Source organism: Ceratotherium simum, chromosome 11 (assembly GCF_057802395.1).
Source record: "Ceratotherium simum simum isolate JZ-2026a chromosome 11, ASM5780239v1, whole genome shotgun sequence".
In the NCBI taxonomy this organism is placed as follows: Eukaryota; Metazoa; Chordata; class Mammalia; order Perissodactyla; family Rhinocerotidae; genus Ceratotherium; species Ceratotherium simum.
The window spans coordinates 29,637,582-29,654,885 of record NC_141910.1 but is presented as its reverse complement, the minus strand read 5'-3'; the positions used below and the strand labels follow the sequence as shown (position 1 = coordinate 29,654,885).

Here is a 17,304-nt window from a genome sequence, read left to right as displayed (position 1 = left end):
TAAGTGACAGCTGTTGCTCAGGTATTGCAGAGGGTCAAGTGACTACTTGGGGTAGGCTAGTCTTTTGGAGGCTGGGGGACAGGGGGAAATGTTAGATTTTATCGAGCGAACCTTGGTTCAGCCTGTTTATCTTGTTGCTCTCATCTGTCCAAGGCGGTTGACTCAAAAGTCTTTAAATTGCAGAAGGGAGAACTCGAAATCTTATTTCATGTCATCTGGCATCTCTAGAGGTTGGGAGTTAGGATTTTGGCTCCTTCCATCAGAGAAGCTGTCAGACGATTTCCATTATCATGCCTGTAAGGTCTGCAATTATAAGATTTCACAGTGGGCATTATTTCCAAGCAGAAATTTGAAAAATCTAGAACTGTGGTCAGTTGTACACATTTAGATTCTTTTAAGTGGAATTTTTTTTTAACGTGAAGTGTGATGTATTTCATAGAAATGAATTTAATGTGGACAATCATTGAGGATTTTGAAAAAAATACTCAGATATATGAATTAAAAACAAGTGGTTCAGGGTAGTGTGAAAGAGAGATTCATAATGTGATTTCGTTCTGAGGAAAAGCATTTATCTTTTTTATATGATCAGAGCTATTGAAGATAATTACTTTGTTTCCTCTCAAAATAAGAGATTTATAACTTAGTTATATTGCTCTCTGTCTACACTGTTTTGTTTTCCAAATATAATACCGGATCTTGAGATTTAGAAGGGGAGAGTGTTCCCATGGGGCTCAACTGAGAGAAAACTGGTTTTTCTCAAGGCTTAAGCGTCAGTGAGAGTGAGGATGAGATTTCCCTTTTAAGTTCACGGGTCTTGTTGAGAAGTACTAGCTGCTGACTGTAACCAAGGACAGTTCCTTGAACATTGCCGGAAACTGTTCTTTTTCACTTCCGTAGGCCTGGGAAAGACTGGAAAAAGCAGAGCACGAGAGAGAACTGGCCCTGCGGAATGAGCTCATAAGACAGGAGAAACTGGAACAGCTCGCCCGCAGATTCGATCGCAAGGCGGCTATGAGAGAGACTTGGCTGAGCGAAAACCAGCGTCTGGTGTCTCAGGTTCTGTTCTAGACGTTATTCGAGAAACTGCTCTCAGAGGAATCTAGAATTGTAGACCATGCCCAAGGGCCATAGGACATCTGCTTTCCAGCATCCAGTGTTCTGAAGTAACTGTCAAGTCATCTTGCCCACTTGCCATGAAGAGGATGTTTATAATTTCTAGTAGACTTTCTCTTCTATTTATTTAACTTCATAGATTTGGAAGTAGTTCAAGCAGAGTTTGGTTCACACACACTCACTGGCTGTAAACATTCTCATTTATATAATTTTTTAAAAATTTCCCTCTTTCCCTCAATCTTTGACCAACTAATTCTTGAGGCAGTTAGACTGGTGGTGAAATAAATACAAGTGACTTTCTTTTCTGCTTGGCTTGACATAACTATCACCTGCTCCAGTATCATGAGTCAGGGGCTAGATACAAGCTGGACCACTCTGTAAAAGGAGAAGTTGCTTGCTGGTTTGCTTTGAGGAGGGCATCTGAGCTCCAGCACAGAGCTTCAGAGGGTCCTAGGGAAGGCAGCGACCAGCAGAGGAGCTCAGCTCAGGAGTTGGTGTTTGGCTTTAGGACCAAAGATTAAGGAGTGCTCAGGATTCCGCCTCTGTTCTCTATTTCTTTGTTCCAGTCAGAAGGCTTTTTTATTTTGTGTTTCTTTTCATTCCATTTCTCTGTAGGACAACTTTGGATTTGACCTTCCTGCAGTCGAGGCCGCCACAAAAAAACACGAGGCCATTGAGACAGACATTGCCGCATATGAGGAGCGTGTGCAGGCCGTGGTAGCCGTGGCCAGGGAGCTCGAGGCGGAGAACTACCATGACATCAAGCGCATCACAGCGAGGAAAGACAATGTCATCCGGCTCTGGGAGTACCTGCTGGAACTGCTCAGGGCCCGGAGGCAGCGTCTCGAGATGAACCTGGGGCTGCAGAAGATATTCCAGGAAATGCTCTACATTATGGACTGGATGGACGAAATGAAGGTAAACCTGACTGAAATGAGAGGCCAGAGCTGATCCAGTGAGGCCTGTGTTTTCTGGGATCCACTCACTAATCCCCCACCATACAGTTGTGCCCCTTGTCCAGCTGCCCACTTCTAAAGCCGGAGAAGGACCACATCACCCATGGGAAGACGGTTAGCTCACAAGTTAAATGAGGTGTGAAGTGTGAAAAAGTTGTAGTGAAGACTGGTTTGTAGCTAGAGATCTGCGACTGTGATTGAGATCTAATTTAGATATATTCCACCATAGGGAATCAATCAAATTGTGGTTTTTTTAATTCTTTAGAGTTGAACTGGCTTTCTATCTCTTTGATCCATGTGTGAGTGGCTCTAGCTTGGGGAGGGGGTCCAGGCAGGTGGTGTGGGTAGGTGGGAGAGTGGTAGGCAGCAGTGTTCTCGGGGTGCAGGTCAGGAGCCAGGCACCCAGAGTTCACATTGTGAGTCCCAGAGCTGCCTGATCTCCTTGAGCTTCCTTTCCTTGTCTTTAAGTGGAGGTCGTAACCATCTCCCTCGTCGGGTTACAGCGAGGATTAAATGTGGTAATATGTGTACAGATCTTAGGGCGGGGCTAGTTGCAAATGGCTGCCAGTGCCGATTTGTGCTTCCCCTTCCATTGTTGACATCCCTGAGCATAGAGTCCTAAGCTTTCCCCCAACCCAGCAAGAGGCCTGCCGCTGTGCCATACCCTTGTGCCCATTAGTATCCTCTAATGCAGGCTGTGGAGAGCTCATCCACGTCAAGCAGTTCCCCAGCTGGAAGCCATTTAGCCTTGTAGCTAGAACAGAACAGGGCAGTTTTCAGACAGTACCATGAAGCCTCCATTATCTCAGCACGTTGTGTTCCCAAGCTTGACCTTATGCAAGGGGTTTCCTTCCCGGGATGTATAAGCCATCGTCTTTTCCTCGCCTCTTGAACTATTCCAACCAGAAGGGCAAGGTGACCTGATACCGTCAGTTTTCCCTGTTATTGTCCCATATTTATGATGTTCTCAGGTTGGGCCTGTCTTGCCCTCTTAAAATAGGAATGTTCATGAAATCTTGCAGAGAGATGCTTTTCATTTTATAAATTATGATGCACATTAGAATTCAGATTGGGCCAGAGACGTCCTCAGAAATAAGAGTGAAGTTGAATATTCCATCTGGAGAGGATGTGGGATGAGGCCCCCAAATTGGGCTGATAGAAGAAATAAAAGAACATGTTGGTGGGTTCAAACTTACACCAGAGTAGTTGCTCGGGGCCTGCTGAGCATGACAGCTGCCTGACCCTGTTCTCCCTACTTGGTTAAAGTTGTGGTTTGTAACTGGATTCTTCTCCCATTGATTATGGAAGTGTCGTGGAGGCATACCTATAAGCTTTTAACCGAGGAAAGCATTCATTTAAGGGGTCAGCAACTTCTAGGAGATTTCTTTAAACTCTGAAGTGAAATAACTCTGTTACCTTTATCCGTTAGCTTCTTGGTTAGTTGTCGCTGCAGCGGTTTCTTCTTGGAGCCCTAGATTACATTTCATATCAATCGCCCCTCCCTCCCTTTTCCTCTTTTCTGTGGTTTTTAGTGTAGATTCGACTTGCTTATTCCAAGGTAGATGATCCTTAGTGTATTATGTTTCTCCTGATTCAGGCTTTCCGGTTTGCTTTGTTCTGCTCTGGTTTGCTCATCGTCATCTTCCCCTAAAGATATGGGGAGGATGGCTTGCTAGGGGGAGGGTGCAGCTGGGTTGCTGGCTCTCAGCCTGTCCAGAGATGATGAGTAGCTGAAGTCAAGGTTGTATTCACAGGTGTCCTTTCTGTTGCCTCTTGTGCACAGGTGCTATTATTGTCTCAAGACTATGGCAAACACTTGCTCGGCGTGGAAGACCTGTTACAGAAGCACGCCCTGGTGGAAGCAGACATCGGCATCCAGGCAGAGCGGGTGAGAGGTGTCAATGCCTCTGCCCAGAAGTTTGCAACAGACGAGGAAGGTAAGGATGGACCGTTCCAGACATTACCTCCTAGTCACCAGAGGTCCATCTTTGTGGAAGTCGATAAGTTGTGTGTGGCAGTGGGGCTTTTGAGCTTCCTGTGCCGTTGTGGTTCCCAGTGGGTTTGTCTGCTGCTGCCGTGTTGTGGGTATATGAGATGCAGTGGGGTGGCCTTCTGAGCACTTTAACTCTGTCTTGCTTTTCTGAAATGAACTTGTCTTTTCCTTAAATACTCAAGTGCTGTTTGGTTTTGAGTGGCTTAAGGTTTGGCAGTGAAACTTTGCCAGACCACACTCGATGTACACCAGCAACCTGGTGTGGCTGCTCAAAACTCTCATGGCTTTCATGCTTGGTTGTGCATGTCTTTGTTTAAAGCATGTTTGGAAGGATTTGGTTTTGTTTCTTATATTTTAGAAACAATTAAAATGCAGCTGTCTTCTTTCTTAGAATTTATGTGCTTTTTGGTTCATAAGTGATCTAAAAATAATAACACTTGGGGCAAAAAAAATAACACTCCTCCCTGCTCTTCCAGTCAAGGTCCGAGAAGGTGCTCCGTTGCCCCATGATGTGGCCCTGCACTTAAGAGTTGACCTGGTAATCTAGTAGTAAGAGCATGGGGTGTAGCTTACTGCCTGCAAATGAGCAGGAACCTATGCTAAACTCTGTCACACACCCACGTTCCTTCCTTGGCATTAAACAGGTTACAAGCCCTGTGACCCCCAGGTGATCCGAGACCGAGTGGCCCACATGGAGTTCTGTTATCAAGAGCTTTGCCAGCTGGCAGCTGAGCGCCGGGCCCGTCTGGAAGAGTCTCGTCGCCTCTGGAAGTTCTTTTGGGAGATGGCAGAAGAGGAAGGCTGGATACGAGAGAAGGAGAAGATCCTGTCCTCCGATGATTATGGGAAAGACCTCACCAGCGTCATGCGCCTGCTCAGCAAGCACCGGGCGTTCGAGGACGAGATGAGCGGCCGCAGCAGCCACTTTGAGCAGGCCATCAAAGAAGGTGAAGACATGATTGCGGAGGAGCACTTCGGGTCAGAGAAGATCCGAGAGAGGATCATTTACATTCGGGAGCAGTGGGCCAACTTGGAGCAGCTCTCGGCCATTCGGAAGAAACGCCTGGAGGAGGCCTCACTGCTCCACCAGTTCCAGGCAGATGCTGACGACGTTGATGCTTGGATGCTGGACATCCTCAAGATCGTCTCCAGCAACGACGTGGGCCACGACGAGTACTCCACACAGTCTCTGGTCAAGAAACACAAGGATGTGGCAGAGGAGATCGCCAACTACAGGCCTACCATCGACACACTGCATGAGCAAGCCAGCGCCCTCCCGCAGGAGCACGCGGAGTCTCCAGATGTGAGGGGCAGGCTGTCGGGCATCGAGGAACGGTACAAGGAGGTGGCAGAGCTGACGAGGCTGAGGAAGCAGGCGCTGCAGGACACCCTGGCCCTGTACAAGATGTTCAGCGAGGCTGATGCCTGTGAGCTCTGGATCGACGAGAAGGAGCAGTGGCTCAACAACATGGAGATCCCAGAGAAGCTGGAGGACCTGGAGGTCATCCAGCACAGGTGAGTGGGGATGCTGCTGGGGGTGCCAGCCCACCCCTCATTACCACCAGTGACCAAGGAGGTGACTGTCTTGTTGAATTGCCTTTTCAGATTTGAGAGCCTAGAACCAGAGATGAACAACCAGGCATCACGGGTCGCGGTGGTGAACCAGATTGCACGACAGCTGATGCATAGCGGCCACCCAAGTGAGAAGGAAATCAAAGCCCAGCAAGACAAACTCAACACAAGGTGAGCGTGAGCCAGGGGTGTGCTGGCTCCCTGCGTTTGGGGCTGAGGAGGGCGAGGTCACTTGCCAAGCCTTGCTGTCAGGAATTTCCTGCACAGCGTCACTGGCATTGTGGCGCTGATGTCATGGCATTGGCATCTGCCTTTGGACATACCCTAGTGTTGCAAGAAGTGTCTTTTGGGGTGACATCATTCGGGACAGCCCAGCACCTGCCCCTCCCCACATCAGAAGTTAGGGCCTTGGTGAGACCTGTACACAATGTGGTAGATGATGGCATCAAGTTGGCACCTGTGCTGTCCATTTTAAGATGACTTCTGGAACAGGACTTGAGCATGTTTGAGAGATAATTGGCCAACGAAAGTCCTGATTATCAAGGTAGACCTTTGTCCTGGTCTTATCTTTCTGTTGAATAAACACATTTGAATAGGTTGTGGTGGCACGATGGCCTCAGTTCTGAAGGTTACTGTCAGGTTGGGTTTGGAATATGTTCATTGGGTGCAGTTCAAAGATGAGTAAAATGTGTATGGCAGTTGGGGGACAGATGTGTTGTCACTGCTCATGTTGGAGCTCTTTAACAAGTCCCTGTTCACGTCAAGCTCTTTCCAGATTATGTTGTGTCCCTGAGCTGTTTCAATGATATTTGGTGTCCATATACTGAGTGAGAGCATTTTCCAGAAAGCATTTAGTCAAAGCAAAGATGGAGAAAAAGAAATTGCAGCTTTGACCATCACTGTTAGTTTCATTATCCAGCCATGAGCTTTCAGCCTCTCTTTCACACCACTCTCCTCCAACCCCCTGCACTCACAGGTGGAGTCAGTTCAGAGAACTGGTCGACAGGAAGAAGGATGCTCTTCTCTCTGCCCTGAGCATACAGAACTACCACCTTGAGTGCAATGAGACCAAATCCTGGATTCGGGAAAAGACCAAGGTTATCGAATCCACGCAGGACCTGGGCAATGACCTGGCCGGCGTCATGGCCCTGCAGCGCAAGCTGACCGGCATGGAGCGAGACTTGGTGGCCATTGAGGCGAAGCTGAGCGACCTGCAGAAGGAGGCGGAGAAGCTCGAGTCTGAGCACCCCGACCAGGCTCAGGCCATCCTGTCTCGGCTGGCCGAGATCAGTGACGTGTGGGAGGAGATGAAGACCACCCTGAAAAACCGAGAGGCCTCCCTGGGAGAGGCCAGCAAGCTGCAGCAGTTCCTGCGGGACCTGGACGACTTCCAGTCCTGGCTCTCCAGGACCCAGACGGCCATCGCCTCAGAAGACATGCCCAACACCCTGACTGAGGCGGAGAAGCTTCTCACCCAGCATGAGAACATCAAAAACGAGATCGACAACTATGAAGAGGACTACCAGAAGATGAGGGACATGGGCGAGATGGTCACTCAGGGACAGACCGACGCCCAGTACATGTTTCTGCGGCAGCGGCTGCAGGCCTTGGACACTGGATGGAACGAGCTCCACAAAATGTGGGAGAACAGGCAGAATCTCCTTTCGCAGTCCCACGCCTACCAGCAGTTCCTCAGGGACACGAAGCAGGCTGAAGCCTTTCTTAACAACCAGGTAATGTTCATCCTTGCCTTCACTTCCTATTCGAGCAGGCTCTGCTTGTGTATTGAAACATATTGGCCGGCGCTACTGGTTTAAACCACACCTGTGATGTAAATGAAATTAGATAATTTAGAGACATGTTTTCCTTGACCTCTGAGTCATTGAAACCCATTACAACGTAGGGGACAGGAATTGAGGAATTCCATAGGAACTTTCTTGCCTTGCAAAATACAGATTTGTTTCAACTACTGTCAAGGACCTCTAATGTTCATAGAATGTCCTCATAGTATCTCATTAAATTGGCAACATTCTGTGAGATATTAATTCAATGGAAAATGTACAGTGAGGATTTTTTTTTTTTTTGGTGACCAAATGCCTCTGTCTTCCTTGCTCTAGAAGAGCCAGGGACCTCACCTGATGACACAAGGCAGAGATTAGGAAAAAAAAATAGCTGAGGATGGTGGGCAACATCAAGGTTGCTAATCTCTCTTAAAAAAGAGAGTTTGAAGGGTGTGTTGCTGCTGCCTTCGTGGACCCATGAGAAGACCTTTCTGGCTGATGCACAAAGCTTTGTTTGCTTTCCTTACTCACTTTGGGAAAAAATTTACTGCATTTAACCAGTTAAGGAAATTTAATCACTTTTATGGTATCCTACTGGCTTTTTTTCCCCTCCCAACTTTTTGTTTTATCTGACTCAAGGGATAATTTTATTTAAGTGTAATGAAGCAAGTGTTGTGAAGTATGTTGCATGGAAATTTAGGGCAAAGGAAAGAGTGCTTGTGTTATTCTGAAAGTGAGTTATATTTCATGAAGTCTCATCTTGCTATGCTTTTATCTTTTTAAATAAGGAGTATGTTTTGGCCCATACCGAAATGCCCACCACCTTGGAAGGAGCTGAAGCAGCTATTAAAAAACAAGAGGACTTCATGACCACTATGGATGCCAATGAGGAGAAGATCAACGCTGTTGTGGAAACTGGCCGGCGGCTGGTGAGCGATGGGAACATCAACTCAGATCGCATCCAGGAGAAGGTGGACTCTATTGATGACAGGTACGGTGTTCTCACGTTCCTAAGGGGGTCTTGCACCCTGGGACTCTCAAGCATTTGAATCATTGGCCGAAAGTCCTTGGGACTGTGGGTATAAATTTCCCAGGGGACAAGATATGGGCACCTAGCAAAATTTAGTCTGCCTATCACAGAATCAGCAATGCATGGCTGCCTGAGAATGTGGTTCTCGTTGTCAGACATGTACAAAAGAAAAGCCTGAGAGGCCAAACAAATCCTTAACTTAAGACTTATAGGAGCAATAATGCTGAGTAGCATTCGGGGGTAAGCCATGCCCTTCAAAAGTTGATGCACTGCATGTCACCCGACGGGACCCTGAGAGCCAGACACTTGCTCAGCGAAGCCCACATTCCCCCTTATCCACACAAGCCTCCGCTGAAGCCTTTCAGGAGGGAGCGGGGAGGGAGAGAGAGGTTGGCTTGTCCTGAATACCTGGCAGGGCCACAAAGGAACATTATCAGGCCTTTCTTAGAAAATTGGCTTGGATGATGCTGTAATAGGATCTATTTCATCATGAGAGAAAAGGCCCTTTTCGTCTTCTGCCAAGGCATCTCTAGGACTGGATGGATGCTCTTGTTTTATTTCTATTGATTTATTTATTTGCAGTTTGGAAAGATTTTTCTCGCTGACTGAAAACCATGTACTCTGCTTCACTCTCCCCTCTAATTCTCACCCTGCCTTGGTTGTTATGGAAGTGGGAGTTCAGGGCAGGTCAAAATGTGCATGCGCCTGCACGGGCTGGTTCTGGGCTAGCCTCTTCCATCTTGGTCTGGCCCTCTGGGTCAGTCACTGGCCTCTATTCCAGCCGATCTTCTCTGGTCCTGGTTGGGTTAGGGCTGGATTTAAGGGCTTATTGTGAGACTGATGTCATGGAGAAACAAGCCCTTCCTCAAGGCTTCTCCTCTGACCTTCAAGTGCAGTGAAAAGGAAGAACTTCCTGCCAAGAGCGTGTCTTTGTTGACCATCTCTAAGAGGATCCCCTGGGACCCTGGGCCTAATTAACTTTTTGTGATATGGGGTGGAAAAGGGAATTACTCTTTGCTCATAAAGATTGAGCTTCTGGCTTTGGCATTTCCAGTCCATCTTTTGCTCTGATTTGAGCCTAAATCACATGTTTTAAGGGTAGTACTGTGGAATTGGGTATAACATATGTCAATTAAAATTTTGTATCTGTTGCTTTTAAAACAGCTACAAAAAAGAAAAGTCTTTCCACCAAACCCTTCTTAAATGGGTGTGAGAAAAAAGGGTTGGACAAGGCATTCTTAACTTAGAGAAAAAGAATTTCCTTTTTTCCTGATGTTAAATCTCTGATTATTTTGTAAATATGATACCCCATGTTCCTCCGTGTTAGGTGCACACAGCTGGTTTCCTGAAGGCAGGCTTGGCCATTAGGCACACGTGCATTCAGGCAGCTGCCTTGCAGCTTCCTCTGTGTATTTGTGTGTCCCCCGGTGCTGCAGCTATGAGGGGTTGTTGGAAGCAGGTGATGTTGTCAAGACCGGAGACTCCTGGAAATGGTTATTTCCCAGCCCTTGGTTACGGGTTAACCTTCCTTTTGCCCTTGACTGAGAGCCTGGGCTGCTGGGGTTCCAGAGCCTCCTTAGGATTTCTGTTTTTAAAAAGAAATGGTGAAAGGATTCTGTACTATCCATAAGCATAAGAAAGATGGAAAGGGGAGGGGGCTTTCCACTGATCTGCCCTCAGGAGGACTACGTTTTCTTATTTTCCTCCTCTTGTGTTAACTGAATTCTGGTTTCTCTTTAATATCCCCAGAGGCCTCAAGATCTGAAACTGATCCCAGAGGATACTTGTCTGTTATGAAAATATACAAATCTGTGAGTTCCAGATGGTGTAGGGGCACAAACTAAGTAAACATCTAAACCTTCAGATCTAATACCCTGTCCAGAAACGTTCTGACACTCTTGTGAAACTGTTTTCAAAAATCATAATGTGCCTACGTTCCGGAAATCTTGTCGATTACCACTGAGTTTGTTGAAATGAAAAAGCACCAGAACAAAGACGCTGACTCTTAGCAGATGTGGGTGGGGCGCAAGTGGCCTTTTAAGTGCTTGTGACTGAGTGGAAAGGAGCCTGCTGTCCAAGCCAGCCCTGGGGGATGCGAATGGGTGAGCTTCCTGGCTCAAAGGAAAATTCCAGCCACAGCATAGTCCTGGGAGAACAAGGAACAGTATCCAGCTTCATAAAGCTAGACCCTATGTCACATGGGGAGAAAAGCTTAAAAATTACCAACCTGTTATACTCAGGCACCTGAGGTTCTTTACTTTTCACAAGAATCTGGGTTAAACCCAGCATCTGCCCCATGTGATGAGGGAGCTTTTGGGTCTTACTATAGGGGTAGGAGGTGAGAGATGGGAATAAAGCAAGAGATTTAACCTTGCCCTGAACAAAGAGTGCTCTTAGGACTGTGGGAAACTACGGCCAAGTTTTAGAAGGGTCTTCCCTATAATTAAATCCATGATCCAGCCTTGAAAGACCTTTGCGAGTTTCACTTCCCATGAATGCCATCGGTTACCACTAGTAAACAGCTAAGCCACACTCACTTCTCTCGAGGGTTTTCTGAGTCAGCAACAGTTTCGGCTGCCTGCATAGCTGTTTTTCACTCTGCAGAGCACATCAGTCAAAGGCCATCATCTTGCCCTCTCCTAGATCTGTGCCATTTGGACATGGGGCCCTAAATCACCGTTTGGCCTTTTCCTTCTTCACAGTCCCACTGTAAGAGAAATCCCCCACCACAGAAATCTGCTGGGCACATGTCAAACTTGGTTATATAGAGATAAATTCAAGATTCTGTCTGGTTGTATCTCTCTTAGTGAATCTTCTCAGTGTTTACAGTTATTTTTATTTCCAGTGTTTCCCTGAGCTTCAAGGATGTATGTCCTGTTGTAACTGCTGGTGTCTGAGTCTCCCTTGCCATCATAGCTCTTTCGTGTGGCACTGTGGAAGAGAATGGGATCTTTTATTCCAGGCCTTTCACCAAAGGCAGGACTCTCGCATTTTGTGCCTAACTCCAACTCAAATTACTTTTCTCCTAAAGATTTGCTTTATTTTCTTAAAACCCCCTACAAATAGTGACTGGAATTTGAGGGTAGGGAACTTGAAGAACTTTTCTTGACGTTTCTTCCACACCCACATTTTTAGATGGCTATTCCAAACTCACTAAAAAAATTTTTTTTTTTTAATTTCTGGTCTCTGAGAAAGGATAGCAATGAAGTAAAGCGGCTTTGGTCTTTATTTTTTGGTGTTATAAAAGCAATAGAATGTTAAAAGTTTAGGGGGGGAAACTACTACCTTTAATCTCATTGTAGCACATGCCATTTTAGTTTTTGCTTTCTAATCTGTGCCTTGGGAGTTTTATATCATTGAATATTCATAAACTCTTCATTTAACATTATATAAGAAGTATTTTTCTATTTTTGCATTTTGCCTAAGTGGTATAAACATAGTAAGATCCCTTTTTCTGAAGCTCTGAAACCCCTTTCAACTAAAAAATAAAATTAAAAAGTCATTATATGTGTGTAGCATATACCTGACAGTATTATTTCCATTCGTGTTATTCCTGTTGTTCTGTGGTCACTGGTACCTCTAGGAGCAGAGGGCATTTCCCTTCGGCTCCCCGGGCAGATCACAGCTGCAGTGCTGCCTCTGTCACTTGTTTTGCCAGCACTCACTGAGGGCCCACGTGACACATGGCATTGCTGTAAGATCTGTCTTGCTCCTCAGGAGGATTCTTTACAAGTCAGTCAGCAGCAAGTGCCCACTGAGCTGCTCTTTCTTGGCATTGTGGGAAATCAGAGGTTGTGTGCTTCCTCAGCCCTGCCATAGGGGCCTGGCAGAGCTGGGCAAGAGACCTTGCCCAGGCACGTGCAGCAAGAAATTGCTCTGAGAATCAGAGTGAAAACCCAGACCTCTTCATTTGCATTCTGTTTCTTTACCACTCTTAATACCCTGCACTTAGGCTGCCTGGCTTGCCTAAGTTACTCAGGAATATCGGGGAAGCTGTGTTGTGGCAGTGCTGATTCTCTGTGTGATGTAGTCCTCGTGACTGCGGTAGAATCATTTAAAGGCCGTCCTTGCGCGGCACTCAGAGCATCCACCTAGCTATCCTTCACAGCTCTGGTGGAGAGCCTAAGCCACTGGGCGCGTGTTGGAATTTTGCCAGTGAGTTCTGGCACTTCCACAGTGTGTGTGAAGAAGCTGTGTCCGGCGTTCCAGCTGGGGAGTGAGCACCCCGTTTCCCTTTTGTTCATAAGTTCAGCAGCTCCTTCTAATTCTTACAAGTTCTTTGTTTAAGTTTTTGTACTTAAACTTCTTAAACCTTGATTACTCTTATCTATTTAGAGTGGGGTTGAGTAGATAGAAATCTCAGAGGTCCAAAAATTTTCGTTCCTGGTTTGTTGTTTTTGGTGATCTTTTCTCAAGATGGGAATTTGTTCATCAGGAAACATTAATTTAAAGCCAGTTACATGATAGTATATATTTTCTTAGCCATGTGTATGTCCTGTCACCTAGTTATGAGTTTCTTGAAGGTAAGTTTCAAATTCTCCCACAGTGCCTAAAATGGAGACTTGAAGAAGTGATGCTCAGATTTTTTTTCCTAGCACCAGATGAGGAAGCACAAATTTATACAGCTTATTTGACTGCATCCCTGGCCTGTTGTGTGGCTTGAACAGGTGTCTTGGTCTCTCTTGTACCGTGGCTTACTCATTTGGAAGATGCTAAACTGGCTTGTTTATCTTGTCTCCTTGACGTAATTGAGAACTGTAAGCAAACCGTTTTCACTTTATATAGAAACCCAGGAAAGAAGTTGAGTTTTAAATTCTGCTTTTCAAAATTTTCTCCCTCCCTTTTTAAAAATTATTTTTATTATCATTATAACAGACATAGGAGGAATCGTGAAGCAGCCAGTGAGCTTCTGATGAGATTGAAGGACAACAGGGATCTTCAGAAATTCCTACAAGATTGTCAGGAGGTATGTCTCCCTTTAACCTCTCCCTTCCTTGTTTCTAACAAGAGCTAGCAAACATTTGACAGAAAAGCCCTTGGGATTATAAAATTAATTGAGGCCAGAAATTCATATCACCTCTATAATTTGTAGGTGGGGCAGTTTGGCACCTTGTCAGTTCTCCAGCCTTACAAGCTACCACCAGAGTAACTAGATTATTATAATCTAGAATATTATAGTCCAGAACTGTGCTGTCCATCTCAGTAGACACTAGCCACATGTGGCTATTATATTTTAAGTCAATTAAAATTAAGATAAGAGTATAGTTCCTCTATCATACTGGATGTATTTTAAGTGCTCAGTAGCCAACTGTGATTAGTGGCTGCCATATTGGGTATTTCCATTGTTGAAGACAGTGATATCCTAGAATATTCTATAACCTAAAAAGCATTTAATATTATGTTTTAACTATTTAAAGTAATGTACATTTAATGGTGTGGAAGGAAAAGACTAAAGAAACTGGAACTGGCTACCCAGGTAAGAAGCAAAGATTAAAAAAATAAAACCTGAGTTTCTTATTCACTGAAGACCTTGATATATACATCTTTCGTGCTCCTTAGATATACATCTAAGATGCCAAGAGCAGTAATCCTGATTTCAACTCTTGAGTTGAACATGTGGTATTCATCTGATGACTCTCGTACTATTTCATGCTCCCCTGATAAACACATAAACAAACTTGGAAAACTAAGGTTAGCTAGAAAAATGCAGTCTCTCTGCAAGCTAGTTGGAGAAAAGCATCCAGCTGACTTTACATGCGTGAGTTCATGAGCACATCGTATTTCTCTGGCAGAGAACAACAGTGTGACTCAATCCTCTCTGGTTTATTAGACTAAATCCCCTTGGAGGCAAAAACGGGATGAAGAATATCCAAGTGAAGCTGCAGGGACCTTGGGGAGTGGGGTTAGAGAGTATGGGGACAGGATCAGGTCGTGTGCTAAGAATATGACTGAAATCATTACAAACATCTTATATGCGAATGTGTGGCTGTGTGTTAAAAAAAATACAGCTCAACAATGATCATGTTAGATCATGTGACAGAAGCGATCTTTCACGTCCATTAAACTGCTGTCTTACTGCGAATCTTGCAATATGCTCTAGCAGCTAAACCTTAAGAAGGAAAGCCCCTAAACTATGTAGTTTAGGGTCTATCGGCTTTCAGTGCCACATTGATGAATGCAGGTCTCTGGGGGATTTGCCTGGAGCTGGGCAGGCTGAAGACAGGAGTGCCTCTTCAGGTGCCGTCCAAGCACGAATAACCTATTTGAAAAGGATGCTCATGGAAAGAGGCATTCATGGCCACAGACAGGGTGGGAGCAGACGAATGGGAGGTACAGTCAGCTGTGTGGAGTTGCATTTGTGCTGCAGTGAGTACCAAGTGCCCTTTAGCATTGGAGGGAGTAAAAGGGCTCAGGACGAGTTTACAGCCTGGGCTGTGCCTTCCAGAGTCAAGGTCCCTGTATTACCTTGATGTTTCCCTGGAAGCACCATCAATGACTGGTTTTAACCTTAGGCCATAATGGAGTAGGAATCAATAGGATTCCATACTCTCCCTTAAAGGGCAAGTTAATGAGATGAAATTCCTTGAGTTGAGCCTGGTGAAACCTGGTCTAAATTTGAGAAAAAGAATGCCAGGAAATGAGCGGGAGGTGAGGGGACAATAAGAAGCCTTGAGAGAAACCCAGTTGCAATTTCCAGCCCCCTATTTTTCTTTTACATACATGTGGGTTCATAAATAGAAATGTGTGGAAAAAGGAAGTAAATAAAACCATAGTCCTTCCCAGGGGAATTAAGGAAATAGGCTTACTAGGTCTTTAGATCTTTGTTAACACTTGTTCCAAATTAGCATTGTTGGTTGTGAGGAGGAGTTCACTCCCCAACACACACTAGTGTGTTAGACATGCCCAGAGGGCTCGATCCTGTGTGATTTCCCCTCAAAGCATGCAGAAAGGTTTTGGCTGGGCTTGTATGTCCTGGAGAGGATTAGCAGGTCTCCTTGTGACTGCTCTGCCAAGGCTCACTGGTTTATCCTTTCTCTCCTCGAACCTCTTTAAAAGTTAGTACAACCATAGTGTCTGCTGGGGCGTGCCAGTGTCCCGAATCAGCATATGCAGTTTCTGTGCGGTGACAGAATTTAGGCTAGGTTTAGGGGCTCCAGAACCCTTGGTGTGGAAGCATAAGCAAAGGGGTGATGTGTATTGTTCTTTGGCTGTAAACTGTCCATCATTCAGCCTCATTAAAATATGCCCCTTTTTAGCCAGAATCTCTGAGAATGGAGTTTGTGTGTGGACCAGCCCTGCTTTTGAAAGTCTACCTCTTAAGCTGGTAGATATTTACAGAGCACCCAGAGCTCAGGTTTAATAGCATTGCTGGCTCTTGGGCATTGTTGGAGGTCTAGGGAATTCACGTTGTTCCTTTGTCACACCCTGTCCCTTGTGGGTACCTTGGTTAGAGGTGAGACAGGTTGTGACATCTGCTGTTGTTGCCAGCCCCCATAAGCACTGCCTGGATGGGGAAATTGATTGCAGCAGCAGTAGGGTGGGAATGAGCAGGGGCCCTCATGTTCCCAGTTATAGATGGGGATACAAAAAGCCTCATAATTTTTATAGTGTTATTTTAGTGTGATATCCTGAAAAATGAATGATGTAAAAAATAGTGCTTTTTTGCTGTATTCACTCACAGCATACCTCCTGTTTTCTGAAACTGAATTTTTTTTTTCAGGAGGGCCGTATAACTAGTGTGTGTGGCACAGGGATAGTGAGTTCAGTGCTTCACTGTGAGCTTAATTCAGTGATCAAAGCATTTTTCCTATCCCTTTCCAGTCTGCGCAGTGTTCTTTTCTGCAGAGACTGAGGATATTCTTAAATGACCTTTGTAAATGCCCACAGATAATAACTGTAGTTCTGATTCCAGAATGCTGATGAAGGGCTGATGAACTAGCAAGTTCCATAGATCCATTCCATTGTGCTGTATGGCATGATGCTTTATCTGTGGGATGATGTGTTCAGCAAAGAGCAGATTTGTTTATAAGCCTTTGATTTTTATGTAACTCTTTTTTTTAAATCTCTCTTGGGTAGGTGGTTATGAATAGCAAAAATATGTGAATGTCCTTTGCAATTTGGATAAATGCTTTCTATTGTGTTTAATCTTTGTATGTTTGTGTGTGTGGAATACAGGGGAAAGTTTTACCATTTTGTTTCCTTTTCATCCCTTTTCCCCTATGAATGAATGGCCATAGTATTTCAGATTTTAGCTACTCAGTTAACTGGAAAATAGGTAATTCTTTTCAAGTAGGAAATTTAGCGTCTCTGTTGTTGTGTAACAAATCTATGGTCTTTGCTTTCAAAGGGCGTTATGAGATTTACTGGTTCTTCCCCTTGATAAAGAGTGACATCAAAGATCTCACTGCCTTTTACTTTCAACCCCTGCCCCGTCCTGCGTGGTGGGTGAATATCTCGAGAAAGGTACAGATGGTGCCTGGAGTTCCCCACGGTCAGAGCCAGGGGTGCTCCTGTGACCTGCATCACCCTCCTTGACGTAGTTTTCAAAGAACAGACTTTCTGTTGTTGAAGCAAATTTATGGAGAAGTCTTTCCCAGCAGCAGCCCAGAGTATGAGTGAATGGCCTTGGAAATGTTGATTCTGTAGGGGTTTCTATTGGTTTTATATGTCATTTCTAAACCTTTTGGAAATAGGACCATGAAGGAGTTTGGGTACAACTTGGTTGTGGCAGCGACTGATAATAAAAGTCACAAGGGAGAAGGGACACAGTCCCTGAAGACGTTTGCTTCTGGTTCCGGGCTGACCCTGCACTCCTTTGTATATCTTCTGCCTGGACAAACAAAAAGCTCTTCCTGGGCT

General features: G+C 45.3%; 1 protein-coding gene across 2 annotated transcripts in view; it reads left to right on the top strand.

Annotated features, from left to right (window-relative positions):
* The window catches only part of SPTBN1 (spectrin beta, non-erythrocytic 1), a 192,096-nt gene that overhangs the window by 146,786 nt on the left and 28,006 nt on the right, over positions 1 to 17,304 (top strand). For both annotated transcript variants that reach the window (XM_004436641.3, XM_014792290.2), the window contains 8 exons: positions 898 to 1,056; positions 1,729 to 2,031; positions 3,853 to 4,006; positions 4,707 to 5,577; positions 5,668 to 5,805; positions 6,611 to 7,367; positions 8,204 to 8,406; positions 13,321 to 13,411. In XM_004436641.3, the coding sequence (XP_004436698.1) occupies positions 898 to 1,056; positions 1,729 to 2,031; positions 3,853 to 4,006; positions 4,707 to 5,577; positions 5,668 to 5,805; positions 6,611 to 7,367; positions 8,204 to 8,406; positions 13,321 to 13,411 (2,676 nt within the window). The remainder of the gene's footprint in view (positions 1 to 897; positions 1,057 to 1,728; positions 2,032 to 3,852; positions 4,007 to 4,706; positions 5,578 to 5,667; positions 5,806 to 6,610; positions 7,368 to 8,203; positions 8,407 to 13,320; positions 13,412 to 17,304) is intronic.